The 25,849-nt window shown below is 38.9% G+C and overlaps 1 protein-coding gene across 3 annotated transcripts in view; it reads right to left on the bottom strand.

Moving 5' to 3' along the window:
* Window positions 1-25,527, bottom strand: part of CPEB2 (cytoplasmic polyadenylation element binding protein 2) — a 51,784-nt gene extending 26,257 nt beyond the window's left edge. Inside the window, exons 1-4 of one of the 3 annotated variants that reach the window (XM_083861227.1) lie at window positions 23,703-25,527; window positions 20,803-21,081; window positions 10,603-10,693; window positions 2,498-2,548 (exon numbers count right to left, since the gene is read on the bottom strand). In XM_083861227.1, coding sequence (XP_083717353.1) covers window positions 2,498-2,548; window positions 10,603-10,693; window positions 20,803-21,081; window positions 23,703-24,887 — 1,606 coding nt within the window. In that variant the 5' untranslated portion in view covers window positions 24,888-25,527. Of the gene's footprint in view, window positions 1-2,497; window positions 2,549-10,602; window positions 10,694-20,802; window positions 21,082-23,303; window positions 23,683-23,702 lie in introns of those variants that run through there. The other 2 variants (XM_083861226.1, XM_083861228.1) reach the window with 2 other exon arrangements.
* Between the last annotated feature and the right edge of the window lie 322 nt (window positions 25,528-25,849).

The following is a 25,849-nucleotide window of genomic DNA, read 5'->3' as shown; positions in this document are numbered from 1 at the left end:
TTAAATAATGAAAATTGTAAATATTAATATTAGGTACAGTTCAGTAAGTACATTTTAAATGAATTGGAAAAAAAAATATCTATCATTTAAGAAGAGGAAAAGCTACCTAAAAAAAAGTTTTATCTAGAAGTGTTCAGTCTTAAAAGGGCTGCCCAGTTTCAGCCTGGCTCATGTTAGAACCTTTCTGGAATCCAGAGATACCAGTTCACTAAAATTAAACCAACTAAAATCCAAAGAGGGTCAGTGTTAAGTATTAGTGCATGCATAAATGGGCAGAGGATGTTTTAGAATATTTGTGATTTGCTTTCATGAAGATCTGGTATTCCTGCTCCTCCTCATAGCTACTACCAGTACTTACTGAGAAATTAAGGGACAAATGTGAGTCTTTGAATTACCAACTCTTCCCAATTCTCCCTCCAAGGCACCAGTTACAGTCATAGAGGGAAATGCTAGCTTGAACCCACTTAAGTGGAGAAGGAAATTGAAGTCTACGAGTTCATCAACAGGTGTTTAAACCATAATGCTCATTACTGCACGTTTGGAGGAAGTCTCAATTCTTGCTAAGAAACAAAGGTTGTGCAGTATCTGAGCAGCTGGAGCTTCCTAAAAGCTGTTCCCAGTGCTTCTGTCCTTGAGCTGCAAGAAGCTGCAGTTAAGATACACCAGCCTGAAGGGGCTCTGGAGAGTGTTCCTGACTGCCCTGGCCTGCACCAACAGCTACATCAGACTCCAGCCATGTGGGAGTGTACACAACAAGGCTCTGAATTAAATTCTAAAGGGCATAATTTTAAAAATTATGTGTTGCAGCACCTTTTAGATACTCAAACTGTTATTTTTATCTCACTAAAGGCTGAAAATAATATTGCAGCTTTTAAAGCGGACAGCAGTCACACTAAGTGCTACTTTTCAAAGTAGAAACCACACCAGTGTTAAAAGCAAGATATTCTTCAGTGCATGTTCTAGCTTTGTGGTAATGTTTTTGGGTAGACTGGTACCATTGTGTTTTTCCAGTGTCCATTATAACAACAAACTCCTTCTTCCCTAGATATTCCACAGAGTAACAGCAGTTCCTACGTGTTTTTTTTTAGCATGCAAAACTATAAAAAGAGAAGTTCACCATTCTAAGTAGAATTAAATGAATTAAAATATTAATTTATTACACCCATTCCACTGAAATATTTCAGCTTCTCTTCATACTTTCCCATCTAACACTTCCTTTTACAGCAGCAGATAACAATTGCACATACACCACCTGAACAAACCAGTTTGCAGAACAAGTCTTAAAGCTGCAGTTAAATACAGCAAATAAAATGTTGTGACATCAAGCACATTGATATTCAGTGTAAAGAAATCAAGATAGTGTTGGCTAAACACTGATTTTATTTCCATAGTTAAGTACCTATTTTTTCTTTTCAAGATACTAATTATCTTAAAGTTACCTATTCGATACCAAAGGATCTACTTCTTCAAATGGCCATTGTGCAGTATTTTCCTTTACTGGGTATAAAGGTAAATCTTAATTTCCTTAAAATTTTAAACATTTACTCAGTGTTACGCAGGGAAAATAAATATTTGTTTACATTTTATATCCATTTACACAAGTGTAAATGACTGAGCAGAACGGGTAAGGCAATTAAAAAAAACCACCAAAACCCACCACCACCACCAAAAACCAAACCCTCCACATAATTTCAAAACGCAAAAAATGTAATTGGGGCATATTTTTTTATTAAGAGATCTTTACTGTTAACACTTAGACTCAGCAAATGAATGACAAAAGTATACTTCAGGTACAACAGCTTCCACATTTTCTAATCTAGAGAAGCTATGGTGCTACAGCTCTAATTTTTCCCAATGGAGAAAACATTTATGTGCAAAACCCCTGATTTATTATTGACTTAGATGGATTACCAAGCTGTGCTTCCTTCTTTAGCCTCGAACAAAGGCTAAAGTTCATGCCTTCACTGAGTAGCAGATGTTCATGGAGTCTGAACTACTGGGAGAGGAACATGAACATGAACTCTAACTTCAGCATATTTCACGGTTAGACACGTGCTTGACAAAAGCCACTTTCAAAAACCCCAATGAAAATAAAATGTTATTTCACAGGAGTGTAATACAAAGTGTCTAGTTCACTCTTTATTTCCCCAATATAGAAAAACATGTGTTTCTGGCTGCCTTATTTTTCTAATTCCTGTTTCAGTATAATAGATTTCTTACAGGTCTTTGGAAAACATACCCCTGGTTTGCTTGAGAACAAAAAAGAATAGTGCATCATTATGAGCATTTCAGATTTCCAATAAGCTAGATATAATGAAAGGCTGTTGCAAGATTAGTTCTTGCCATTCAACTCCAAAAAATGGCAACAGTCCCATCAGTGTTGAAGACTAGAGGCAAGTAATTCAGTAACAGAATATAATAGTATAATTTTATACCAGCATGTCAGATTTAAGCTAAGCTACAGATAATTACAAACTGTTATAAGATTAAAACTTACCATTTAACATCAGAAGATTGTCAGTCCCCGGATGTGGATAACTCAAGCGACCTTAAAAGAAAACAAAAACCAAAGAACAAAACAAACACAGAGGTTTTAGCTATTATGCTAGAAAAAATAACGAAAAATCACTGCTTAGAATTTGCCTAAGGGAAATAAAGAGCTAATATTTAACTCCAAGTACATTAACCAACAATACCCTTGACCCAAGTTAAAGCTGACAAGAACAGACTTCTTAACCTTAATTCTCTGGTCATAAGATCTGCAGTGTACTTTGGGATCAGCTCCAATAGGATAAAGCCACTTTTTGTTTCATGACACCCAGAAATAGTGCTGACTGCTTTAGTCTTCTCTTTCACAGTGACTGTGAATAACTGCACTATGCACATTGCTTAACAGAGTGGCATTACTACAACTTAGTGCTTCTCTACTGAATCAATTTAAGAAAAATCATGTTAATAAGAAATGAGGCATGAAAATGTTACTAACTGATTTATGACTGCATCTTGGTGTATTTCATATAACCCTGGTATGTAATATTTTTCAGTAGGTCCAGCAAAATTAGAGCAATTACTTATCTTCAGATTCAACAAAACTAAAGACTGCTATAGATAAAATTCTCAGCATTTTAGACTGAATAAAAAAAATATCTGAAAACCTTATATCCTGACATTAGAATTTTTCATTTTACTACACCAGTGGCATGTTATACTTTATTAGTTAAATGAATGATTTAAAATGCATAGATGAAGTGCCTGTTCACTACAAATTCCTTTTTATTAAAGGAGACTTCTGTTTATAGGAAGCTGCAAACATACCAGTAGTGCACACTGACCTAGAGAGACATTTACAGTAACTGCTGTGTTTGGAAAAACTGTGGTTGAAATGTGCAAAAAACTGCATTGCCATCTATCTTGCTATTCAAATATGCTTCCTTGCTTATAATCTGAAGAATATTATATATATATATGAACGCTGTGACTTAAACATGTAAATCTTTTCAAGGAAATGGGAATGCTTGTAGAGGCATAAAGAACCACCCAGTCTGGAAGCAATGGGCATGTAGAACTCACACATTTTTAAAGGGTCATATATATGCAGATAGCTTGCAAGAAGAAGAAACGCCAGGGGGAAAAAAAAAAACCAACCTAAAACAAAACACCAGGCTATATATTAAGGCTGTCTAGAAATTCTTATCATACTCTGTTTGTTCCTCTACTGCTGGTAAATCCATGAGCTTAGCAGCAAGAGTAGAAATTTCTTGAAATAGTTCTGAGTCCCAAGGGACACCTTTGGGGTTAATAAAAAAAAACATTTTTTGTTGTAAATCTGTAAATAATAGGGTTTAGGTTTTGCTCTTCTCCTTTAAGAAACCAACATGGTAATTTTCTGCCAAAAAATAATTTGAAAATATCACACATATCAAACACACTGCAAACTCTGAAATGTAAATCTTAAAAATAGCAAGAATAGGATAATTTAGGAAATTTTGTTCAGCCACATTATTTATTTACAGGCACTGTGTCAAAAATATTTTTATACAAGTATGAACTATTTGTCATCCCACAGATATTATTATTGTAAGAATGGGTGGTATCAGAACACCTGCAGATTAGGTAAAACCAATCTGCTGTTGAATTTGGAAGCACTGAAATGAAGGGGCAGGTTCCTGGAGAAGGGTAGATGAATGTCACCCAGAAGGACTCTGCTGTCTTCTCTAACTTCAACAGAATCCTTGACTACGCTTGCACAAAACACTAAACAAAAACCTTTGTGTTAGAGCCTCTGTCTTCATGTTTCTTGCCTTCAAGTTTTAATATATTTGTTCTGTCACACTGAACATTTAAAGTTATATCTAATGTTTCTTGGAACTATAAAAATTCTGCCCTTCTAGCAATGCATGTTGGTAAAATAGGCAGAGAATCAGGAAAAAGAATCCTTAAATGCACTGTGAGAGCTGCCACAGCTCAGCCTGGTGTACAAGTTTCTTTGCTATACTTCTTAGGTTTTTGTTCTATCAAGGCTAATATTCATTTGTCTAACAGCAAAAATTTCCCAAGATCACAGTCATATCATGTTTATATACATTGCTATAGAAATACTTGTGACAATATGAGGTGTTCCTTGCAACTCAGAATGCTGTATTTATTGAGAGTAACAAAAGAAATTGTGAGATGTTCTATCAAGCTCCCTTGAGTCTGTGGTGACAAGTCTTTCTCCCTGTCTGAATTTATTCTATTTTCCTGTTTAGCAAGAGAGACAAGGGCTTTTTCTCCTGCAACGATTTCGTAAACAAAAGTCAGATTTAAGGCCTAGTAGGACAGAGAAGCTCACTAATGTCAACACCTGGCAAAGAAAACTTAAAAAAAAAATAGTAAATTCTAGATTTATAACTCTGCTTTTGCATTCTTTAGCGTTTTCCCCTTTATAGCTTCATGAATAAGCTGCATCTGAAGCACAGATACCAAGCTGAAATAACGAAGGACTCCTCACTGAGTGGAAGAGAAGGACAGCACCAGGCAGCTGGGCCCACCACTGCAGCCCAAAACCCGTCTCCCTGCTGGGGGGATGAATTTGCTAACTCAGATCATGAGGGATTTCAAGGTTAGAAAGGAAAACAACCAACAATATCAGTACACTGCTCTATTGATACTTCTAAGTTTTATTCACATGGTTATTTTGATGTGATTTCAAAACTTTACTGCATTCCAATTACCTAAACCCCTGTATTTGCTACCTAGTCTAGCACTTGGACTTAGAACTTTAAGAACATTTTAAACATAGAATGATTTCTTATTTTTTCAAAATGTAATCACTGCTACTGATTTATAATGTTAATTTAGGTTCTCACCCCTCAGCTTAATCTGTTGAAGTAAAAGGCACTGTTTTCTAGGCTATCCACCTGAATTTCATGACATACAAAAATTCAGAACATTTCACGTGTGGAACTGGGCTCACGATAAGTTTTACACAGAGCTCAGACCACAGCGTTTTTTAGCAGGTTATTCTAGTTAAATGGACATTTACTATATTAATCTTCACTTAGAATATCAGTATGTTGAATATGGAATATGTGAGAACCATCTTGTAACAATTTACCTTGCTTCTATCACAGATCTTTCTAACTGGCTATTTTCACTGTATTTTGTTCAATGCATTAAACAACAACAAAAAAATATACCATTTTAAGAACAAGGCACAAATCCTATCTAATCCCATCCTGCTTCAATGTCAGAAATCTAGAACTGTATAAACATTCGAGGGTCTTCTAGCAGTTCCAGTGGCCTTCACCTGCTTAAATAAGTAGCTTCAATAATAAAGATAACTGAATATTTTGAAGTTGACTACCAATTAGTTAAAAAATATCTAACATTTAGATAGTAGACTTAGTCCATTCCTGAAAAATGTGAAGTAGTTATTTCACTCTCTCTCTACAGAATTGTCTACAGAATCCAAAATCTGTAACCTGCTACTATCTGGAACAAATACAGTGCCTAATATTACCATTCTGTATCAGAAAGATCTTCATGTTACAGAATTTTTCTCTGTGCAAACCTGAACTTGCAACTTTATCACGTTACTGCTAATTAAGAATTCTCATGTATCGTGGCTAAACTGAAACAAGGATTGCTAAGAAGCAGCAGATATGCCTGACACTTCTTATGCAACTGGAGTTCTATTAAATCTAACCTCCTCTTCCTTATCTAAATGTAATTAATATTAACAGAACTGCCTGCCTCACGCGTATTTCTCAATGCATTCTTCTCCAAGGACAGAAAAAAAATTAAAAGCTTCAAATAAATTTTGGTGGGCCATTTTATCCACTGAATCTAATTAAGAGGCTTGCTAATCCAACCATAAGGAAAGAGTAACAAACTTAGTTTTAACAACATTTCTGCAATCTCATGTTACTGATGGGGCAAATGAAAATTAAATTTTTGTAAGCTTCTTCTTGGCATAGTCACTTCTTAATTTTACGGCAAATTCACATCTACTTTTAGAAATGTATACTTTTTATTCAGATTTAACTAAACTGTTGGAGGAATCCCCATATATTAAAAAATTACTGCTTTAAACATTACTGACTCACAGATTCACGAGTTTGATATTTCATGTCTACTCTCCCCCTTCTTAAAAAAAAAAATCTTAACGTGTTGTACGGAGAATCAAAAATTCCTTACCCCTTTTCCTTTTTGTCAAGAGATCTCCCGAGCAGAAGAGAAAAAGTTTCCAAGTCAAGCTTTTCCCAGTAAAAGTGAATGGCTGAGGATCACACCAGTTTCAGAAAGAGTTTTTGGAATCAGCGTAGTTAAGACAACAGCACAAACCCGTGTTTGGACAACACCTAGTTACAGAAAACCTAGAGACTGCATTTTCCAGTGCTTGCGTGTGAATTATGCAAGTAAGCCAGAATGAGGCCAAATGGGTTGTCTTTGATAGTCCATGTAATCAGACAAATCAGTGTCTTAGCCATATATATGGCTTTTTGTTTTATCAGAAAAAATTTCTATGATAGAAAAAAGAAACAATGTGTATGTAAGATTTAAAAGCCTTTCATGTGACGAGGGAGAGAATTTTTTCCTCTATTTTTTTTCCAGCCTCAGAAATTCTTTTTCTGGCACAATTGAGTTACTCTAGGAAGAAATAGTGCAGCTTTAAACTTTAGAGCTTCATAACAAAAAATATAAAACAAATGTATTTGAAAGAAATACAATGTTCTCTGTGCCACAATCTTTACTAGAAAGATGTTTAAAACAGCAGGTAATTGAATTCCATTAAATCAGTTTCCTCATTACTAATAGATATGGCACAGAAAATGTAACAGCCATTTCCAAGCTTTCTCCATAATCTGTTTCAGCCCAAATGCATTGTCTTTCCCACTTCTTGACAGCAAAATGCGTGGATATTTGGGGGAGTATAAGGGGGAGAAATAAAAGCAGGCATGCAAGTTGTGTATCTGAAGAGTTATTATTCCTAACACTAGCAGTACCTTTATTTGTCAGTCTATCAGTATTTTAATTCTTCTCTCAATTCTTTAAGAACTATTAGGAGGAGAATAAAAAGGGTATCTAGGAGCAATGATATAAAAATGAATTAATTTTACTTCAGTTTTTATTTCACTGGAATTGAATGGATGGGATAATCTTAAACATTACTTAGGGTCTTGTTATGAAATGCATTTCAGTAAAGCTGCATGGGAAAGATTAGTTCTAGTATGATCAGTATTCCTGCTGCGATGACTAGTCAAGTCAAACATCTTCTCCCTATTACCCCACCTTGAAAATATCTTATCGAAAGATAAAGTACTTTTCTTTTAATCACGTGTGTTGTAATGACAGAGCTTTGTCTTAGTGAAGTCAAAACTAGTCATCTATAAACAATTTTCTGGCAGACATAAACTTAGCTTTCAGTGAATCATATTTGAAATAATTTTTTTCTTCAAGTTCATGAAAGCAAAGGTGGTGAAAATTGACTTGCTCCTAAAATGGATGTTGACATGCAAAACTTGAAGCTATGAGCTAGTACACAGACTGTCTGTTCTGCATTGTGCAAAATTACAGACAAGATGCTTAGTCATACTCCAGATTTTGTAAGCAGCTAAATCTGAAACACGTGCCTAAAATTCCAGGGACTTTCATTTTACTGCTGCGATTAGATATAAAAGATACGTTGTTTTAGTGTGCTTAGATTTACTTGAAAACTTGTCAGAAAAATATTCTCTAGCTACAAAATACTCTTTAGTTACAACAAAATATGTTGTATAATAATAAGAGCAACAATCTAATAAATAATAATCATCATCATCTTAATCGTATACATTCTGCAAGCAAATGTGATGGAGTTTTAAACAAATGTTAGATTTTCTGCAGTGAAAAGTCACAGACTGATATAACCAAGTCAAAGTTTCATGGCTGGCAGATAAAAGAAAAAAAAAAATTGAAGTTGCTCAGAAATTACAGAAATTCCAATTAATGGTGAAAAAAATCAGAATTCAGTAAAGAAGAACTAAAAGGCGGATATACCATAAGGTCTCTTCCTCCCATTTTCAGTCTGTAAGGAACATTTCTTGTGCCTTATTGTTAATAATGTAGCTGTTTCAGCTGAAATCACATCCATGGAGAAAAAATATCTTATCCATCAACTTAAATAGCAGCACACAATTACTCTATTTAAATTCAGTTGGAATGTGCATTGTTCTCTGGCACTTGAACAGAAAAATGGGTTTCCTTTGAGTTCATCACTATCTATGGTTTCCATCTGTTTTAGTTCAAACATAAAACTTAGCAGAATTTTCACTGCAAGAACATGACTGTTTAACTGTTAAAAAAAATAAATCTCTTAACTGTAGACTGACACCATATTCTTATGTCCCTAGAAAGCACAGATGGAAACTACTGAATTTTTCAAGGTATCTATATATGAACCAAATTAACTTTCAAGTCTTAAAGCTTTGTCTTGTCTTACTCTCCTTGGAAAATTATCATTGAAAATACACTATTTTCGTATATCGTAACATAATGAAGTACAAAGAGATGAATAAAAATAAAAATTGGTATTTTCTGTGCTCACTGTGCCTCTTAAAACTCTTCTGCATATAGAACCAAAATTAAAACAGTGAGATGGCACGGGGAACAGAGCAGACAATTCCATTTGTCGTGTCAGCATGAACAGAAAGAAGGAACAGACTGGTTTTCATCTTCAGGAACGTGAGAGGTGCCAATGGCAGTATATTGCAGTAGAAGATCTGCATTTTCTAGCTTTATGCCTAACAGTAGCTTTCAGAAAAGGAAAGAAGTAGTCACCACCTGAGCATGGCAAACAGCAGCAAGAATGCTCTGTAACAGCAATGATACACCTGGTCACCTCATCTCTGAAGAGATATGCAAGCTTTTAGCACACAGCAGTTACCACTGGGCTGGCTGTTTACAGGTTTCAAAACTTTTGTTTTGCAAACAATGTTTGCAAATAATGTTTTGCAAACATGTCAAATAGACAGAAACTGAATTGAAAAATGGACTTAAATAAAATTGCTAAAATGCAATTTATTCTCTGAGGCAGTAAGAAAGAAGAGATCAGATTTAAAAACACCTAAGAAAATGTGATTTTGGCTTCCACTTCCTTTAAAGTCAAGGAAATTAATGATTTAAGTAAATGCTACATGCTTACAGATGCTTTGTAGAGATTTTCAGCTTGGGAAAAAACTCCAAACTTTTGGCTGCTTTAAATATTAAAATATGATTAGTGCTATGTGAATGCTACAGGTCTTCCAATTTAATACACAGTGCTTAAGAGAATCAAAAGCAGACTAGCAAGGTGTCCTTCAAATTAGAACAACAAGCCATCTGTACTAATGTAATATATAGTAAGTATAGGAGCCTCTAGAAATGGAGAATGGATGGGAGTAAATAATGCTCAAAAAAAAAATTATTTTTCAATTGCTTTGATACAGAGATTTAACTTCTACAAAGCAAGACTGAAGTCTTGGATAATTTTAAAATTAGATTGTGTTAGTCTAATTAGAACACCACAAAAGAAGTAACAGCTGATCAGTCCAAGTGAAATGGTTTGTGTCCCCTGCCCCGATGTTCAATAGTAAATGCTACCTGAGAAAGTATGGAAGAACAGAATTCACAAGAGTGAGTTAAAGTACAGTGAAAAGAGGAGTTACAATAGAAGCCCACATACGCCAGCTATATGCTTACTGCTGTCCCCAAATGATTAACAGAGCCCAGGACTGTAAGAGGAACCAGCATACTAAAGCCAACTGTATTTCTGGACTTTTTAGATGCATCAGAATCCTCCAGCAGATTTGAAAAAAATCTCAAAAGGACAAAACTTGATTTTATCAATGGACTTCGTTTTCTTTTCAACTTCCACTGTAGAGAAAGGGAAAATTAACTGGCAACACTGGGAGTGGTTTGTTTTAAGTAACTATGAAACAATGTTTTAAGTAAAAGATAGCTTAAGACTGACTTTTCATTTGAGTGAAAAAATAGTTCATTTGCCATTTTCATATGAACCTAGAATCTAAATTAACAATCAGTATTAATTCAAATATGCAGAATGGATGACCCCTTTTTTCTTTATTTAGCACAATAACATACCTTTAAGTGGATCATGCTCTGCTCTCATAATGTCAATAAGGGAGTTTTCCAAAGAGTGCATATTCAGACTGTCATACATTCTATTTCGATCCTAAAAGAAAACAAAAGCCTTAGTATTGGAATACAAATCCTGCAGGTTTTAACAAAAACTTGAAAGGAAAACACAGGTTCCTTCTAACAGCTGCTCACTCAGACACTCTGGAGACGGACAATGATACAAAGCAAGATCTGATTTTATTAACTGTAATTTTAACAGCATCCAAATATAAAACTGGAGATGCAGTGTGAAGAGCTCTGTGTGATGCAGTGTGAACAAATGCTGTGTATGCATTTGACAGCCTGTGATTGCCTGTCTCCTTCAAAACTGCTTGAATCAGTTCTAGTGATCCACAGCACAGTTACCCATTAGGCTGATTAATGAAGGAGACTAATGTCCGTCAGAGTTCAATTTCATTTCATGCACAAGTAAAATAGTGAGGAAGGTAGTGAACTACAGGAGACAAGGACAGTCATGTCACATAAAAGAGAGCACTTCCTTGGTGCTTGGCCAAGTGGCTGGCATGGGCCACCAGCCCCTGCCGAGGCTGCATTTGCTGGCTTGAGGGCCTTTGCATACAAAGACTTGAGTTACAAATGGTCAGCACTTAATGGTTAAAGGGTGGAAAATTAAAGCTAAACTATGAAAAGGAAATGCCACAAATCTTACTAATAGATTATCAGCCTTATAGATGACAATTTCTTTTATACATGATTATTAAGAAGTTACCGTACTGCCTTTATAAATATTTTCACTGACAGTAATAGAAGTTATTGCAATGAATTAAAAATGTTTTCATTGATTTTGTTTTACCCAAGCCACTTTCTCCCACGTTTTGCATTACACCCAAGTTACAGACAGAAAAAAAGATGACTTCTAAATTCTTTGGTCTTTCTGGGATACCTTTCAGAAACTGAAAACAGTTTGTGTAAAACTACAATCTCTTCTACTTTCACAGCTTCTGCCTAGACTGTACTGCACTTAAATCCTGTAACTGTGCCTTAATTTTACTGTTGTCTCCTGTCTTCACTATAGTAGTTCAGCAGAGTAGGATGAAATACACCATATGCAACCCAGGACTGGTGAAATTCCCGGAAGATACAGCCATCTTAGTATGTATATTACAGGAACAAAAGGTACATGACCCACACTCACTGTGACTTTCCATGATGGTTCAGCAGAACCACAGACTCATTTCAAACTACGTCCCTCAGCAAACAGATATTCTTCACATAGGAGTGAAAAAGCAAGCTTTGGAACAGAATTTTTGTGTGAATCACACACTACAACTTATGATCAGCTTTGCTATGATGAAACCAGGGTTTTACTTTAATCTCTTAAAAAGTTTAGTCAGTGTCAGGATGAAGAGAGAAGACATTTTTCCCACCTCTATCTCAAACAACTATTAAAGAGTAATGGGTTCCTGCTGGGTAAGCAAACTGTTAAAAAATAAAGGATCTGATCAAATTAATTTTTCTGGAAGTCCTAAAACAATTTTAATGATAAATTTAAGAAGCAGGTTTCTCTTGTCTCCTGCCACATCCCAGACCAAATGCCTCTGACACTTCATGAGGCAATCTTCAACTTGGTTTGAGTGCCAACAAGTCACCAGTACTATTTTAGTTCATAGTAAACTTTATTTTGGACTGGCTAGCTTTTATTCAGTTTAGTTACCCTGAGAACCACCAAATGAAACTGGAGTGACTAATCTGCTTCCATGCCCTTACAGGTTTGTTTCTCAACAGCACAATGAAAAGAAACTGCTTACCACAGCAAACTTGCTTTCCACAGAAGGTGTGAGCAGTGACCAAGCTGGATCTGTTCCTACTCTCCCCTACCATTCAGAAGGCATCTCATCAGGATTGTTAATGAAGTCTTAAATTCAGTTTACAGCACTAGTTGGTAGGTAGTCAGTGCTCTTGCAAACACCAATGGCGAGTATGGACAAAACATGCTTTGCTACCTTTGTAGCTGATAAGGGAAAAGAACTAGTGTTGGTAAAAACCAGACTGAACTGTATATGGTGTTTTACCTTCGTAACAGGCTCATTATATATTTTCTTATTTATTTTTTTGAACACTGCTACATACATTTGTGCTGAGGAAACTCATGACTGTCTGGGAAATGGTCATTATTACAGACTTAATGACACTCTATGGAGCAGGGGCCTGTAAGAAAAGGCTCAGCCATGGTTAATTCTTACAATTGGGCTACTTGGTCCTAGATCTAACAGAAAAATGGAAAAGTAAAACATGGAACATCTGCTTGCAACTTTTTTGTAAACTGCTCCACTGGATGACACAGCGCAATGATTCTAAATTCACCCTTGCATCATTCTATTTTGAAAGTTCTGTGTATCTAAAGCAAAAGGTCTTGCTCTGCTAGAGCAGAAGGAACAATAAGCTTTTCCCATCCATTTTATAAAGTTTTATAAAGTTTATAAAGTTTCCTTGAATTTTATTACTTAATTTTGGGCAGTGGAAACATACAATGGGCAGACACCACACAACATCAAAAGGTTGTGAATACACTGAAGTACAGCAGGATTTAAATACGGGAAATCGCATTCTGCTATCCCACTACCTACATATCACACTACTCACTTGTGAATTTGGGTAGTATCTTGGTAATTAGTGCTTCAAAATTATAATCTCTATTCCAAATGACACTGATGAATTGCATGCTATAAAGCAACATTATCTGAAATTCAACTGTCTCTAAAGGACTAAGTAATCCTTTGGGTACAAGGTTAATTTTAAACCTTTGTGCAGCTTGGCTTTATAATGTTACAACACTGCTTTGAGCTCCCCAAATATGCATATCACCTTTCAAGAAAACATTTATCATGTATGCTAATAGGAAGCTTTAATTTCAAAGCAGAACTTAAAACTGTTTCAGTAATGTAGGTCACACATCAACCAGTATTTTCTAGAAAGGTTTGTTGAAACGGGACAATTCCACTATGGCAGGCACTACTAAATCAGAAAACTTCCACTATGGTTTTGATCAATTTTTGGGACAAGCATGAAAATCACTACCACAGAACACAGTTGTTCCAGATCTCCATGCATGTGGAAACAGTCCCAAGAATTAGAATTAGCTTTAGTTTCATTATTTCAATGCAACTGATAAGCAGTTATCTTCTAAAACAACCTGGACCTACTTTTAAAACAACATGGAAGGAGTCCCAAAAATTAGAACTATTTCCATGTTGTCTCAAAGATAGTTCCAGATTGTTTTGGAAGATAACTGCTTATCAATCATGTTAAAATAATGAAACTAAAGATAATCAGTAGTGCACAGGCACTGATACCTAAGCGTATATGTTAATACACGTTTTCTATCATCCTGACTCCCAAATTGTCAAGGTTGAATTCCTGTTAAATATTTTCCATTGACTTCAGCTCTGTGGCTCATCAATCCTGTGCTAAGAAGCAAGTGAACTCTTGTTGTGTCAGAAGGTTTGTATCTCAGTGGAATGTCATAACATAATGCTAGCTTTTTTTCTCTCAGAGCTGATAGTTATTAACTTCTCCCAAGCACCACAAATTCTCAGACTAGTTTTTTACTTTTAACAGTCTAAATGTTTGAATCCTGCTTGACCCACCTTTCCTGTATCAGAATCACAACTACAGACTGAGTGATATGGTTAAGTAAAAAACTGTCTATGTAAGAAAAATTACAGAAAATTGGTAGTTATTTTAGGAATAGGAGAAGCACAACATATCCTTCACACTGAACACAAGTGCTAGAAGGAGCTGTTGACAATGTCATGCGAAGTACACATAAAGAATATGCATTTGAGAAGTACTCCCCAAGCCCTGCATCTGAATATGCACAAATGGGAGGAGGGCAGCTTTCTCTGAAGAGCAGGTTTCAGTACTAAACTCGTGAACAAATAGTTTTTCTTGGCACATTCTCTTTAGGACTTCTATATATACACCCCTGCAATTTATGCAAATATTATCTTGTTTGAGCATTTGCAGAAACTGAAGTCACATGTCTAAGCTTATGTATTGTCACTTATGCATAAAGCAAATGCAAGGACTGAAGCTATTGACTGGTGAAGAGTTTTGCTATTTTTTAACCACAAACACTATTTCATAGTTAAGAAGTTTGACACCTTTGAATTTTGGACACATGCTTCAAGCTACTGATTTGTGGGACTACTTGAAGGAAAAAAAAACAAAACTACAATGCTAACACAGGTATTAAAATCTGTAAATGGTAGTATCTTTAAGAAATAATCTTTACATGTCTCTTCATACTCTAAAGAAATGTAGCACCATGAGAAAGAAACTGAAGACAAAGTCAAAGCTTATAGTCATTTCAAGGATGGTCTTACATGGCTGAAAAAAGGACTCCAACTTCAACCTTGATGAATTAACTGAGTTTGTTAAAAGTTAAACTAAAGAAACTTTTTTAAACCTGCATCCCCAACTAAAATGTCAACAAGTTCCATTCTTTTTCACCTTAAACCAGACCCCTGAATAAAAATGTGCTTTAAGACTAGAAAGTGACAGCTGATTTAGGAATAAAGTTACTTAATTAGTTACTTCTTACTTTAAGAAGTACCTAAATATAGTATTCAGTGTTAATGTTAGCAATAATAACAATTCCTACATACATATTCTAAAATATCTCTGCTAACATCTAAATTTCAAGTAATTTTCATTTTACTGAGGATATACTAGAATCATAAGCCCCTTGTTGAAGCCATAACTAGTGTAAATGAGAACCTATATATGAAAACCTACTGAAAATAAAATTTTAGCTCCACAAAAAAGCAAGGAGGAAGGCTTAAATTTGACACACAAAATTGCTTGGTTACTTTTCACAGTGTCATTAGTGGTAAAGATGAACTAAAGACGTCTAGTAGACATCTGTGAACGGTCAACCTGACAACAAAGTGTTTGAAGTTAAAATGACACAATCAGCTACATAAACCAACTAAATTGAGCCTAAAATGCACCAAGAACCAGTCCTGTGGCAAAGGCACACCCATTTCCCAGCTACATAAGCATTTAGAAATGAACAAATATCCCAATACTGGAGTACTTCAACTCAAGAATATGTATTCACAACCTGGAAACAACCAGACACCAGACTATGGAGATTATTAAAGTCTTGGCAATCTTGACTTACAAGGCAAATACGGAAAATTTGCATATTAATAGTTTCAATGAAATAACTAAAGGGACATTCAGACATTTGAAAGGGAAGTTGTTATTCAAGTTTTGGGTTTCTCACACCCCTGCCTCACATCTAGAAGTATCTGTACAGCAAACGTACTTTTGAATGGATCTTAGGTGAGAACAAATTCACTTTAACTCAGAGAACAAGGTGAGAAACTACTCAGCATGTACATCACTGCTCTAATATCATGGCTGTTTAATATTTTGTTTTAATTTTCCTAACTCTGATTTTTTATTGCATTGATAGAATGAGCTGTATAACTGAAGCAAATTTAAGTAATAGGAGAAAAACCTTATGTCATATGAAGTCATAAAAAACTTTGCATGGTAAGACCTACAGACTCCCACTAATTGATTCCTTTGAATGGTTAATCTGTGCAGCTCCTAATGCTATATATTCAAAGGTTGTGATCCTGAAGTTAAAAGCACGGCCATAGACTGCTTTCCCCAATTAGAGATATCCCCAGTATGGTCCTCAAACACAAATATCTGGTTGTGTGTTTTATTTTATTCAGTCCCAGGCAACCAATCCATTGCATCAAAAACCCTGAAACTGTTCTGTTCCAGCATGGCCTCAGTAACAATAAACTGGTAAAGTCTGGCTCATAGATCAGTGTTTGGACAATTGTATTACTCAAAAGAAAAAGAAAACTTTGCCGCTAGATAATCTCAATGCCTTCAAGTTTAACATCAGCTACCAAACACTCAGCACCTTTGAAAAAAATGGGCCACACATTTAGCAGTCTAAACATGGCATTAAGAACCCAAGTTTAACAACTTGACCTTCACCTAATATTCACTGGTATTTGTATCATTGAAAATGTTAAGCTGTATTCAATTATACTAAAACTGTCACATTGAAAATTTGAAATTCTCCAAATGGAAGTGATTCTAAGGCAGAAAAACATTACAGCAGCTTAAATTAAATAACTAAAACTAATACCTGTTGTGACATGCAATCTTAAATCTCATTTTGTTTTTCACGTGATTTGCTTTCTTTGAAAACTTGAGAACATTTCAAAAAGAAACAGAGAAAGACAAATCTGCCTTGGTGCAAGATGCTGCCTTACCATACCAATCCCCAGCTGGAGAGCTATGTTTAAACACAGAATAAGAACACTCAGCTTTTAGGACCATGAGCATTACACACTGTTTGTCTGAACAAACAGGAAGGACAAATCAAGGTGAAAACCACCCAGACACACAGTGTATTTCCTTAATTCAAAAGAGACATAGAAATTAAATTCATGTTCATAGAATGCTGTGTTTTTACTAGAATAAAAATAGTTGAACACTGATATGTAGTATTAAGATTATTTTCAAGAAATAAAGAGAAAAACTAAGCTTGCAATCAAAATAGTTAGCAGAAACTGCAATAAAAAAGTAAAATTTTGGAAAAAGTTAATTATCTTCCTCATACATAAAGTGTAAATCAAAAATGTGGATATACAAAACACTGATCTCTATCCTTGGGTTTTGCCCACAGATACGCCTGTAGCATGTTTTTTGGGGAAAAATGCTTGCATAAAAGTTTAGAAATATATTTTCAGCTTTTTACCCTATAATCAGGCCCTTCTTTTGTACTTTAGGTCAGAGAATAAAAGAGAATATTCGTATTATCTGACTTCCTGAAATGCAATGTAAGTGCCTAAAGTGGAATCCCAGGGGCTGTGTAAGGTCAGTGGTGCCAGGTATGTTCTTCTAGAGAATTAGATTATCTAAATAAGGAACCTAGATTCTCTCTAAGGAGAGAGAAATAGGCTCCCTCAATTAAATGCTTAAGTTGTACGGTGTCAATACTTGACAAGATTTCTAACTATTCCTTTAATGATTCAAGTGCAAGGCAACAATCCTTCCAAATATGAAATACCTATAATGGTGGAAGCAGTATGGCTCAACTTAGACAAAATTAGGTCTACAGATTTTATGTCCATTAAAGAACTGTATTTGATGGAGTTTATATTATCTTAAAATCCTGAGAAAGGCAGAAAAGCTTCTAACAGTGAGGCATGTAAAAAAAACTTGGCTATATGCCTTAATTGCTTATGTTTAAATCAGTGCTGCTATGATGTTAAATTATTTTTACTTAAAACCAGAAAAAACTTGGACTTTTAAAAAAACCTAAGAGATGTCTTTCACAACTTCTGGAAGCAAAAGCAGCTTTGCTGCAACTAATATGTCCATTGTGAATTTAACTTCATATGTGATATGTTCCAGTTTTAACTAAGAAGTACAGAAAATCGGCTGTCATCCCTACAAGCAATTCTCATAATAGTTTACTCAGTTATCTGTAATGACGTTCATTGTCACTGGTGTATTAGTTTAATGTCAAGAAACACTTTTTTCATCAGAACTGATGCCAGTTCCATTCTGGGGCCCACCCAGCAATGCAAACACCAAAGAATAAAGAAATTTGATGGAAGGGCAAAGCTTTGAATTTGCATACAATTCCCTTGTGGTTTATCTTGTTTGCATGAGGTACATGGTTTCTCAGAAAATGGATGAGCAGCTGACATGCTAAATGCTATCTGGACTTTGCAAAAATATATATAATTTTAAAAAATGGTAGCCGAACATTAAAGATCTACACAAGGTCCCTGAGAGCAATGGCTTTTCTAAGCTGTTTTTAAATTGTGAATTTTGAGCTAGCTAAAGTTTGGAAGAGCTGCTTTGTCCCCTCCCCTATATACAAAATTATAACTGCAGTTAGCCCAAAGAAAAAGGTATTCTGCAAAACTGTGAATGATGCAGTATATATCCATTATGCATGCTAAAATGTGTTTGTTCTGTGGAAGCTCAGAAGAGATAGGTAACTTCTACACACACATAAATGGTTTTGTGCTAGACTTTCTAAACAGCACAAAATTTAATTGGTACTATTTTTTGAGTATTTTCTGAAATTGCTACTGTTTCTTTAAGAATCCACAATCTAAATACCACAGCCTTTTATGGAAGGAGACAAGCACAGTACAAATCAGCAGGATGGGTGTTTGACAGCATTGCAATTGCCAACAAGTTCTGATGAAAAGAAGCACGAGCTCCAAGCTCTATTTAACTTTTTCATTATGACTTGCAAAATGTAACAGTCATCACAAGGAATTAATCATATAACAATAGTGTACTAACTGAAGAATAAGAACACTATTTCAGTGTAGTAAAGTAATTTATGGAAACATATAGTGTTTCCACAATAGCAGTAGATAAGATTTCAACCCTTCAGAGAGGTTTATTTTTACTGTGTTCTGCAACTAGGACTTATGAGATTCAAGCACAGACAGATCAACAGCATAAATACAGCCAAACAGGCCTATTTAATTGGCGGGTCTGGTGCTCGTAGGTGTGACCAACAATTAAGAATGCCCAACTTCTCACTTTGACATTACTCCTTAAAAAAGATCACCCAACCCTTACACAGAAACATTAAGGTATTAGGAAGTTAAATTGGAAGGATTTCTCTACTAGCTTATTACATAGGAATTTTTAGATGATAGTCTAAATGCACAAGACGCTAGTTTAGACATACAATTAGTTCATCTATGTTTGACAACTGCTGCAGAAGCTTCTGAAAGTTCCAAGTATTGGTCATCTGGACTGGTAAGGCATATTGGCTGACCAAATACATACACAGCCTGGGCTTAGATGAATATGAATTACAGTGTATATGTCACAGCAGTTTCAATGTATGATGGCATAAATATTTTTAAACCTGTTCCTTAGGTTAACATCTTTGGGACTGTTTTTGCTGCCATGCACTGCAAAGTATAACCTATATGTAACCTCTTTTCCTTAACAGAACACAATTCCTGAATAATATCACATTTTTTCCCCATCTTTTTACCCCCACAAAAGATTATTCAACTACGATATTCCAGCTAGCAAGGCTACTTAATGGAACCTGTCTCGACAGTATGGACAATACATTTTCAGGTCCAAACTTGACTTGTATACACTTGAGTCTAACTTCAGCATGTCCAAAAGTCAGGTAAGTTTCAAAAACACTTCAAGCGTCAAGTGCACCTGGACAGAGTCAGGACATGGCCTCCTGTGCCAAAGTCACCAGAGAAATTATACCAAAAATCAGAACTCTAGTACAAAATCTAGTCCCAAGGAGCACCCTTTTGCCACTACTTCAGCTACATAAACATTAAATTGCCATTTATGCAAATACAGCTCGAATGTGGCCATAGTTATGACAAATGAAAAGTCTCTGTGAACAATGCATGACTAAATATAGGTAAAAATGGGAGAAATAACATTTTACCAAGAGATTACTGAGGCTGGAGTGAAGTGACTTAAAGTCACATAAGATGTAACTGGCAAAATTCAGGAGGTGAATTGAGATCTTTAGTTCTAAGACACATCCTTCTATTTAACACTTCTAAATCACAAGGCTTCCAGAAAAAACAAACAAACAAACAAAAAACCAAACCAAACCAAAAAAAAAAAAACCACAAAAACCAAAAACAAACAAACAAACAAAAACCACAAAAGGTGCCTCAATGTGGAGGAAAAAGATCTTGCTGACACACACAAACACCAGCCTAGAATACCAGTAAAAGATGAACATGACAAAGACTTGAGAACCATCTACAAAAGTAAGAAAAACCCTAAGTAGAAGGATGAGCAAACAAGAAATACCATGAGGTTTAAAGGGAATTATAAGAATATAAGCATTACGATAGGCAGAAAATACATGCTGTATTAAACATACTATGTTTTATTGCATCATCAGTGCCTAGAGTTTGTGTCTTTCTTGACAACCAATATTCTTATTCAACTCTGAGAATCATATATTGCTGAATACACTCAACATGTGGGGATTAACTGCAATTTGAGACTAAAAATAATATGGAAACACAACTTTCAAACCAAGGATCAGGGCTGCAACCACTGTTTAATCGTCATTTAAAACAAATGAAGTAAAAATGCTATGTAAGACTCTGAACACACCACATACACCATCCTTACCTGCAAAGGAAGGAGAGTATTACTGTTGGTGTCAGTTCGGAAAACATTATCTTCAATCCACGATTTTGGTGTCAGTGATGGAGTAGAGCGAGTAAATTTAGGAGGAGCTATGACATTACCAGAAAAGGGCTTCTTCAAAGGAGAGATCTGGTTCATAGTTCCTGGAATTCCCATGGTTCCAGTTCTACGATGGTCTCTGCCATGCATTCCTCCCCAGGATATATTTCCTGTGCTCCAGCCGCTGCTCTGATTGCTCCAGGGTGACTGCTTCAGAAGAGGCTAAAAAAGAAAGATCAATTTATATTATTTTGGAAATACTTGAAATGCTTTTCTACTTTAAAAAACCCAAACCCCAATCGACCAACCACCAAGTAAGCAATGAGCAGAGATTTCTATAAACCACTCTCCTCTGGTAACACGTAAATTAGTTACTGAGGCAAGGAAGAAAACACAGCTTCATTGGAAAAAAAAAAAAAAAGTCATTGCTACTCCCCCATATTTCTCCCCAATAAACGCTGCAGTACTTGTGCAGGCAATTTTCATTATCATTTCAGTAAAGCTATGCAAAAGAGAAATTCCAGGGTGTAAAACCAAGCTCCAGAAAAACCTGAAACCAGTTTTTATCGAACATTACTTGCTATTGTGTGATGTGATTTCTACGAAAGTAACAGAAGAATTTCAAAGAGAACAATTAAAAATTATTATTAAAATAGTATTTATATTTCTATTATAATTATTTTTACTCAATGAGTAATAGTGTTTCACTACAGTGAGTAAAAATTTAAAAATTAAAATTCAAATGGCAGATTTAATTCCCCCCACTCCAGTATTTTGAATATCATTGTCTCAGTATTACCATATAAGAGCAAAAAGAGCACTGACTACTGTACAGAGAATCTGTTTGAAGGAGCTATCTTAACATTTCCACATTAAAATGCATTACTCTGAAGCCACTGATGAAGTATTTCTGGAGTAATGAATGGAATAATTCTGGAGTAACGAATCTGTGGGATTCTTCAGGGTGTACTCTAGAAATTTTTTTTTGATGATTTTTTTTTTCCTATCCAGATACAGTGTACCTTACACCTACCTAAATACACTTACAAGTGCACTATATTCTCCAGTATAAAAATGGAAGCAATTTTTAGAAAAAGGATTTTTAGAGGAATAAGTTCTTATTCCTAAGCTACAACTTCTGCTAAAAAGTGACCTATAGTGGTTGTCATATTACCAAGAGGTGGACCCACTGAGCATGACTGACAGTGAAGAACTGTACTTATCTTTAGCAGTCTCAAATCTGACTGTTCTTGGAAATGGTTTTCCTCAAACATAGAAATGGAGTGGGGGTGTGTGTGATGATTCTAAATTCAGTTCTGTGAAGTGAAAACAGTACTTTTATCTCTAAGCTTAGCTGCAAGCTACCCTCGACCTGCAATTCTAACAACTTAAAAATTTAAAGCATGTCAATATGTTATGTATCAGGTAAAAGAGAACTTTCTAAAGACAGAAAGATAAAATTGTAACAACACCCCCACCCTTCCCCAATAGAAAACACACCAAAGAAACACTAAAGCCATCCTTGGTCAAGTAATCAGGAAAACATCCTATTCTGTATAATTATAGATAATTACGTTGTAAAACTTGAATACTTGGCGTTGGAATTTTGGGAGAGGCGGGCACTCTATTGTGAAACAAACCTTAAGAGATAGTGCCAAACGTTAACAAGCCTCTAATATTGCCAGCTATGCTGTCATGGCACTGTTTAAGTATATCAACAACTTGTAAGTGAGAGAAAATTCCTGTACACCTCACTGTTGGAGAATGGCCTGGAATTTGTTTGAAGAAGGTTATTATAAATGTTAAAGACAACTAGCTCCTAATCATAATGCATCGGAATCAATTCTTCAACAGGCACACAATGAGAGATTCCAGTTCTGATACCAATGAATCTCCACCGATTAAATCTGACCAGATTTAGTACTAGAATGAAAAAAAAAAATAAAAATTAAGATGAGGCCTATGTACCTTCAGCCCTTCATAACTAAACAAATTACTGGAGCAAAACAGGCTTATAATGCAACAGCTGTAATATTAACAAGGATTTGCTTTTCACTGATTTCTTTTAATATTCTATTCCAGGAAGAAATGTAAACTTCCATTTTCACACGGGATCGTTGAAGCCCTCGATTAAAATCAGATTAAAACCGGTCACAGAACTACAGTAACTTGAAACACTGCACTGTCCTCGGATACTCATACAACCAATGTCAATCAAAAGCCCTGACACGGCAGGACGGTGTCAACTTTCGCATCTGACCCTCCTCTCGGCGCCCCGTGTCCGTCCGGCCGAGCCGAGGGCCGGCTGGGCAGGGGCTGTCAGCCTCATTGTTCCGGGGACACCGCGCCCGCCGAGGGCGACAAGGGGGGACAAGGGGGGCGTTTTCACGGCGAAACTCCCGGACACCAACAGCAGCGGCTGAGCTCTAATTTTAAGCGCAAACCTTCTCTTCTCGTCCCGAGTAAAACCCCGGCGCCCCCCGGGAGGCGACGGCGCACCGAGGAGGACCAGAAGAGCTCCCCCGGCACCTGCCACCCGGCACGGGCGGGGAGAGCGGCGGGCGCGGGGCGGCTGCTGCCCGCAGACCCCTCGGGCCGCCCGGCGCCGCACCGGGCGGGGGGCGCAGGTGCCCTCCCTCCCTCCCGCCGGGCCGTGCCGGCCCCGCCCTGCCGCCGCCGCGGTCCCGCCGGGCTGTCACCGCCGCGCAGCCTCGCCCGGCGCCGGCCAGAGCGAAGCCGCCCGGCTCCCGTGGCCGGCCGACCGAGGGCAGCGGAGCCCCGGTCCCTTCCCCGCGTCTCCCTTCCCCGCCCCGGGGCTCCCCGCCGCGGCCGCCGCCCGGTACCTGGTGGTGGTTGTAGGAGTTTCTCTGCTGCAGGAAGGCGGCGGCGGCGGCCGCCGCCTGGTGTTGGTGCTGGAGCTGGGGGCTCACAGGGGATCTCCGGTTCTGCTGTTGCTGCTGCTGCTGCTGCTGAGGTAAATTCATCTGCGGCGGCGGCGGGGGGGCGGCGGCCGAGAAGGGGCTGCTGAAGGGCCCGGCGCAGGGGTTGTGAGGAGACACCGGCGAGAAGCTCTGGAAGAAAGCGGGGTTGATCGATGACGGGATCCCCGGGTAGAAGCTGGTCTCGGACTCCGGGCTCGGGGGTGGCATCGCGCTGATCTGCCCGCCGCCGCCGCTGGAGACCGGAGGCTGCTGCGTCTGCTGCGGAGGCGGCGACGAGGTCTGCACCGACCAGGGGGTGCCGAAGCCGGGCAGCGGCGGAGGAGGAGGGGAAGCCGCCGAGGAGGAGCCGCCCCCGCTCTGGTGATGGGGGCTGGGGATCTCCGGGCTCTGCAGGCTGCTGAAGCCAGAGCCGAGCCCGCCGGGCAGGAGGTTCCCGGGGCTGCCCAGTAAGTGGCTGTTCGGGGGGGACTCCATGGGGGGCAGCTTGGCTCTCGCCTGCAGACGAGGAGACGAAGGCGGATTCACGCAGGAGGCGGCGGCCACCCCCACATTGGGGTCCGCGGACACTGATCCCCCCGGGCAGGAAGGAGAGCGCCGCTCCGAACCCCCCCTGTCCGCGCCGCCCTGGTGCTCGGCGGGGCCGACCGGCCGGTGCTGCGGGTGATCCCCCGTCCGCGGCGGCTCCGGGGGCTGAGCGCTGAGGAGCTGGAGCTGCTGCTGTTGCCTGTGCTCCTGCTGCTGGTACTTGTCAGTGGGGTGGCTGAACTGCTGCTGCTGCTGCTGCTGAGGGGGGTGGTGATGATAGTCTGGGGGGTGGTGGTTATTCAGGGGGTGGCTGCTGCCGAGCTGGGCTGGGCTGCTGAGCTGCTGCTTAAACTCTTTCCTCTTCTGGCTCAGCTGAGGAGGCGGCGGCTGTGGTTGCTGCGCTTGCTGCTTGTTTAAATCCTGGTGGGGGCTGAGACAGGGTTTAAAGTCAGAGGAGGGGTGGCCGAGAGGGGGGTGTCCCGACGCGGGGCTGCCGCCCAGCCTCTCGCTGCCTGGCTGCTGCTGCTGCTGTGTCACCCCCAGGAGCAGCTCATCCTGCATGTTTTGATGATGCGCAGCAGCGACCGCTGAGGGCAAACAGGGAGGGCAGAGGCGACCCGGCGACCGGACGAACCGGCTACAGCGGGCGGCAGGGGACAGGAGGAGTGAGGCGAGGCGGCCGCGGCGGGAGGGGAGGGAAGGAGCCGGCAGGGGCAGGGGCAGGGGCGGCCGGTGCGGGAGCTCCCCTGACACCGGCTCGGCAGAGGTGAACCCCCACCCCAGCACACTAAAGAGACAAAGATAATTAATAATCTTTGTGGCGAAGTGTTGGGAGGCGGGGGGAGAATTTAGACACCCGCCTATCGCAAACCACTATGTAAGTCCCAAAATAGCTTATTTATAGAATAAAGCTTTCTTCTTTCCCATCAACGCCACTGTACTGCTTTAAAAATATCGCAGCTTTTTGATACAAGCCCATTTTTATCGGAGATTTCTTTTTCCTTTTCGTTTACTGGGACCCCCGGTAAGGTGGCACTTCCCGCCTGCAGTCGCACCCACAGGGATCCACTAGATCAAGAATTCGCCCGGACAGGTCACTGCCCCCGGACAGAAACTCCTCCGTCCGACCCCCCAGCCGCCACACCACAACGCAGGGGCGCAGCGGGGCATTCCCGGGCCTGGCACTGGCGGAGAAAGAAGGCGGGGAGGCCGCCGGTACCTCCACAGGGCAGGCGACCCGGTCTCCTCAGCGAGGCTCCTGCCGCCCCCCGGCCGCCCCCGCCCCGCTGCCGGCTCAGCGCCGCCGCGGCGCCCTTAAGAGCGCCGGAACATTCGTCACAGTGACGTCACAGGCACCGCCCAGCCCGGCGGACCCTGGTAATGAGCCTGTGGGCCTGCCCCGTCATGAATAATGCATCAGGCCGGGAGCCCGCCCCGCCGGCGCCGACCAGCCGGGTGGAGGTCTCAGCCCTGTGGGCCGCTTGAGCAAGGAAGGCTCTCTTTGGGCTTCCACGACCTTTCTA

This window comes from Zosterops lateralis, assembly GCF_965231275.1.
Source record: "Zosterops lateralis genome assembly, chromosome: 5".
NCBI classification, from domain to species: Eukaryota; Metazoa; Chordata; class Aves; order Passeriformes; family Zosteropidae; genus Zosterops; species Zosterops lateralis.
Note: the sequence above shows the minus strand (reverse complement) of the source record. Positions and strands in the feature narration are given on the sequence as shown.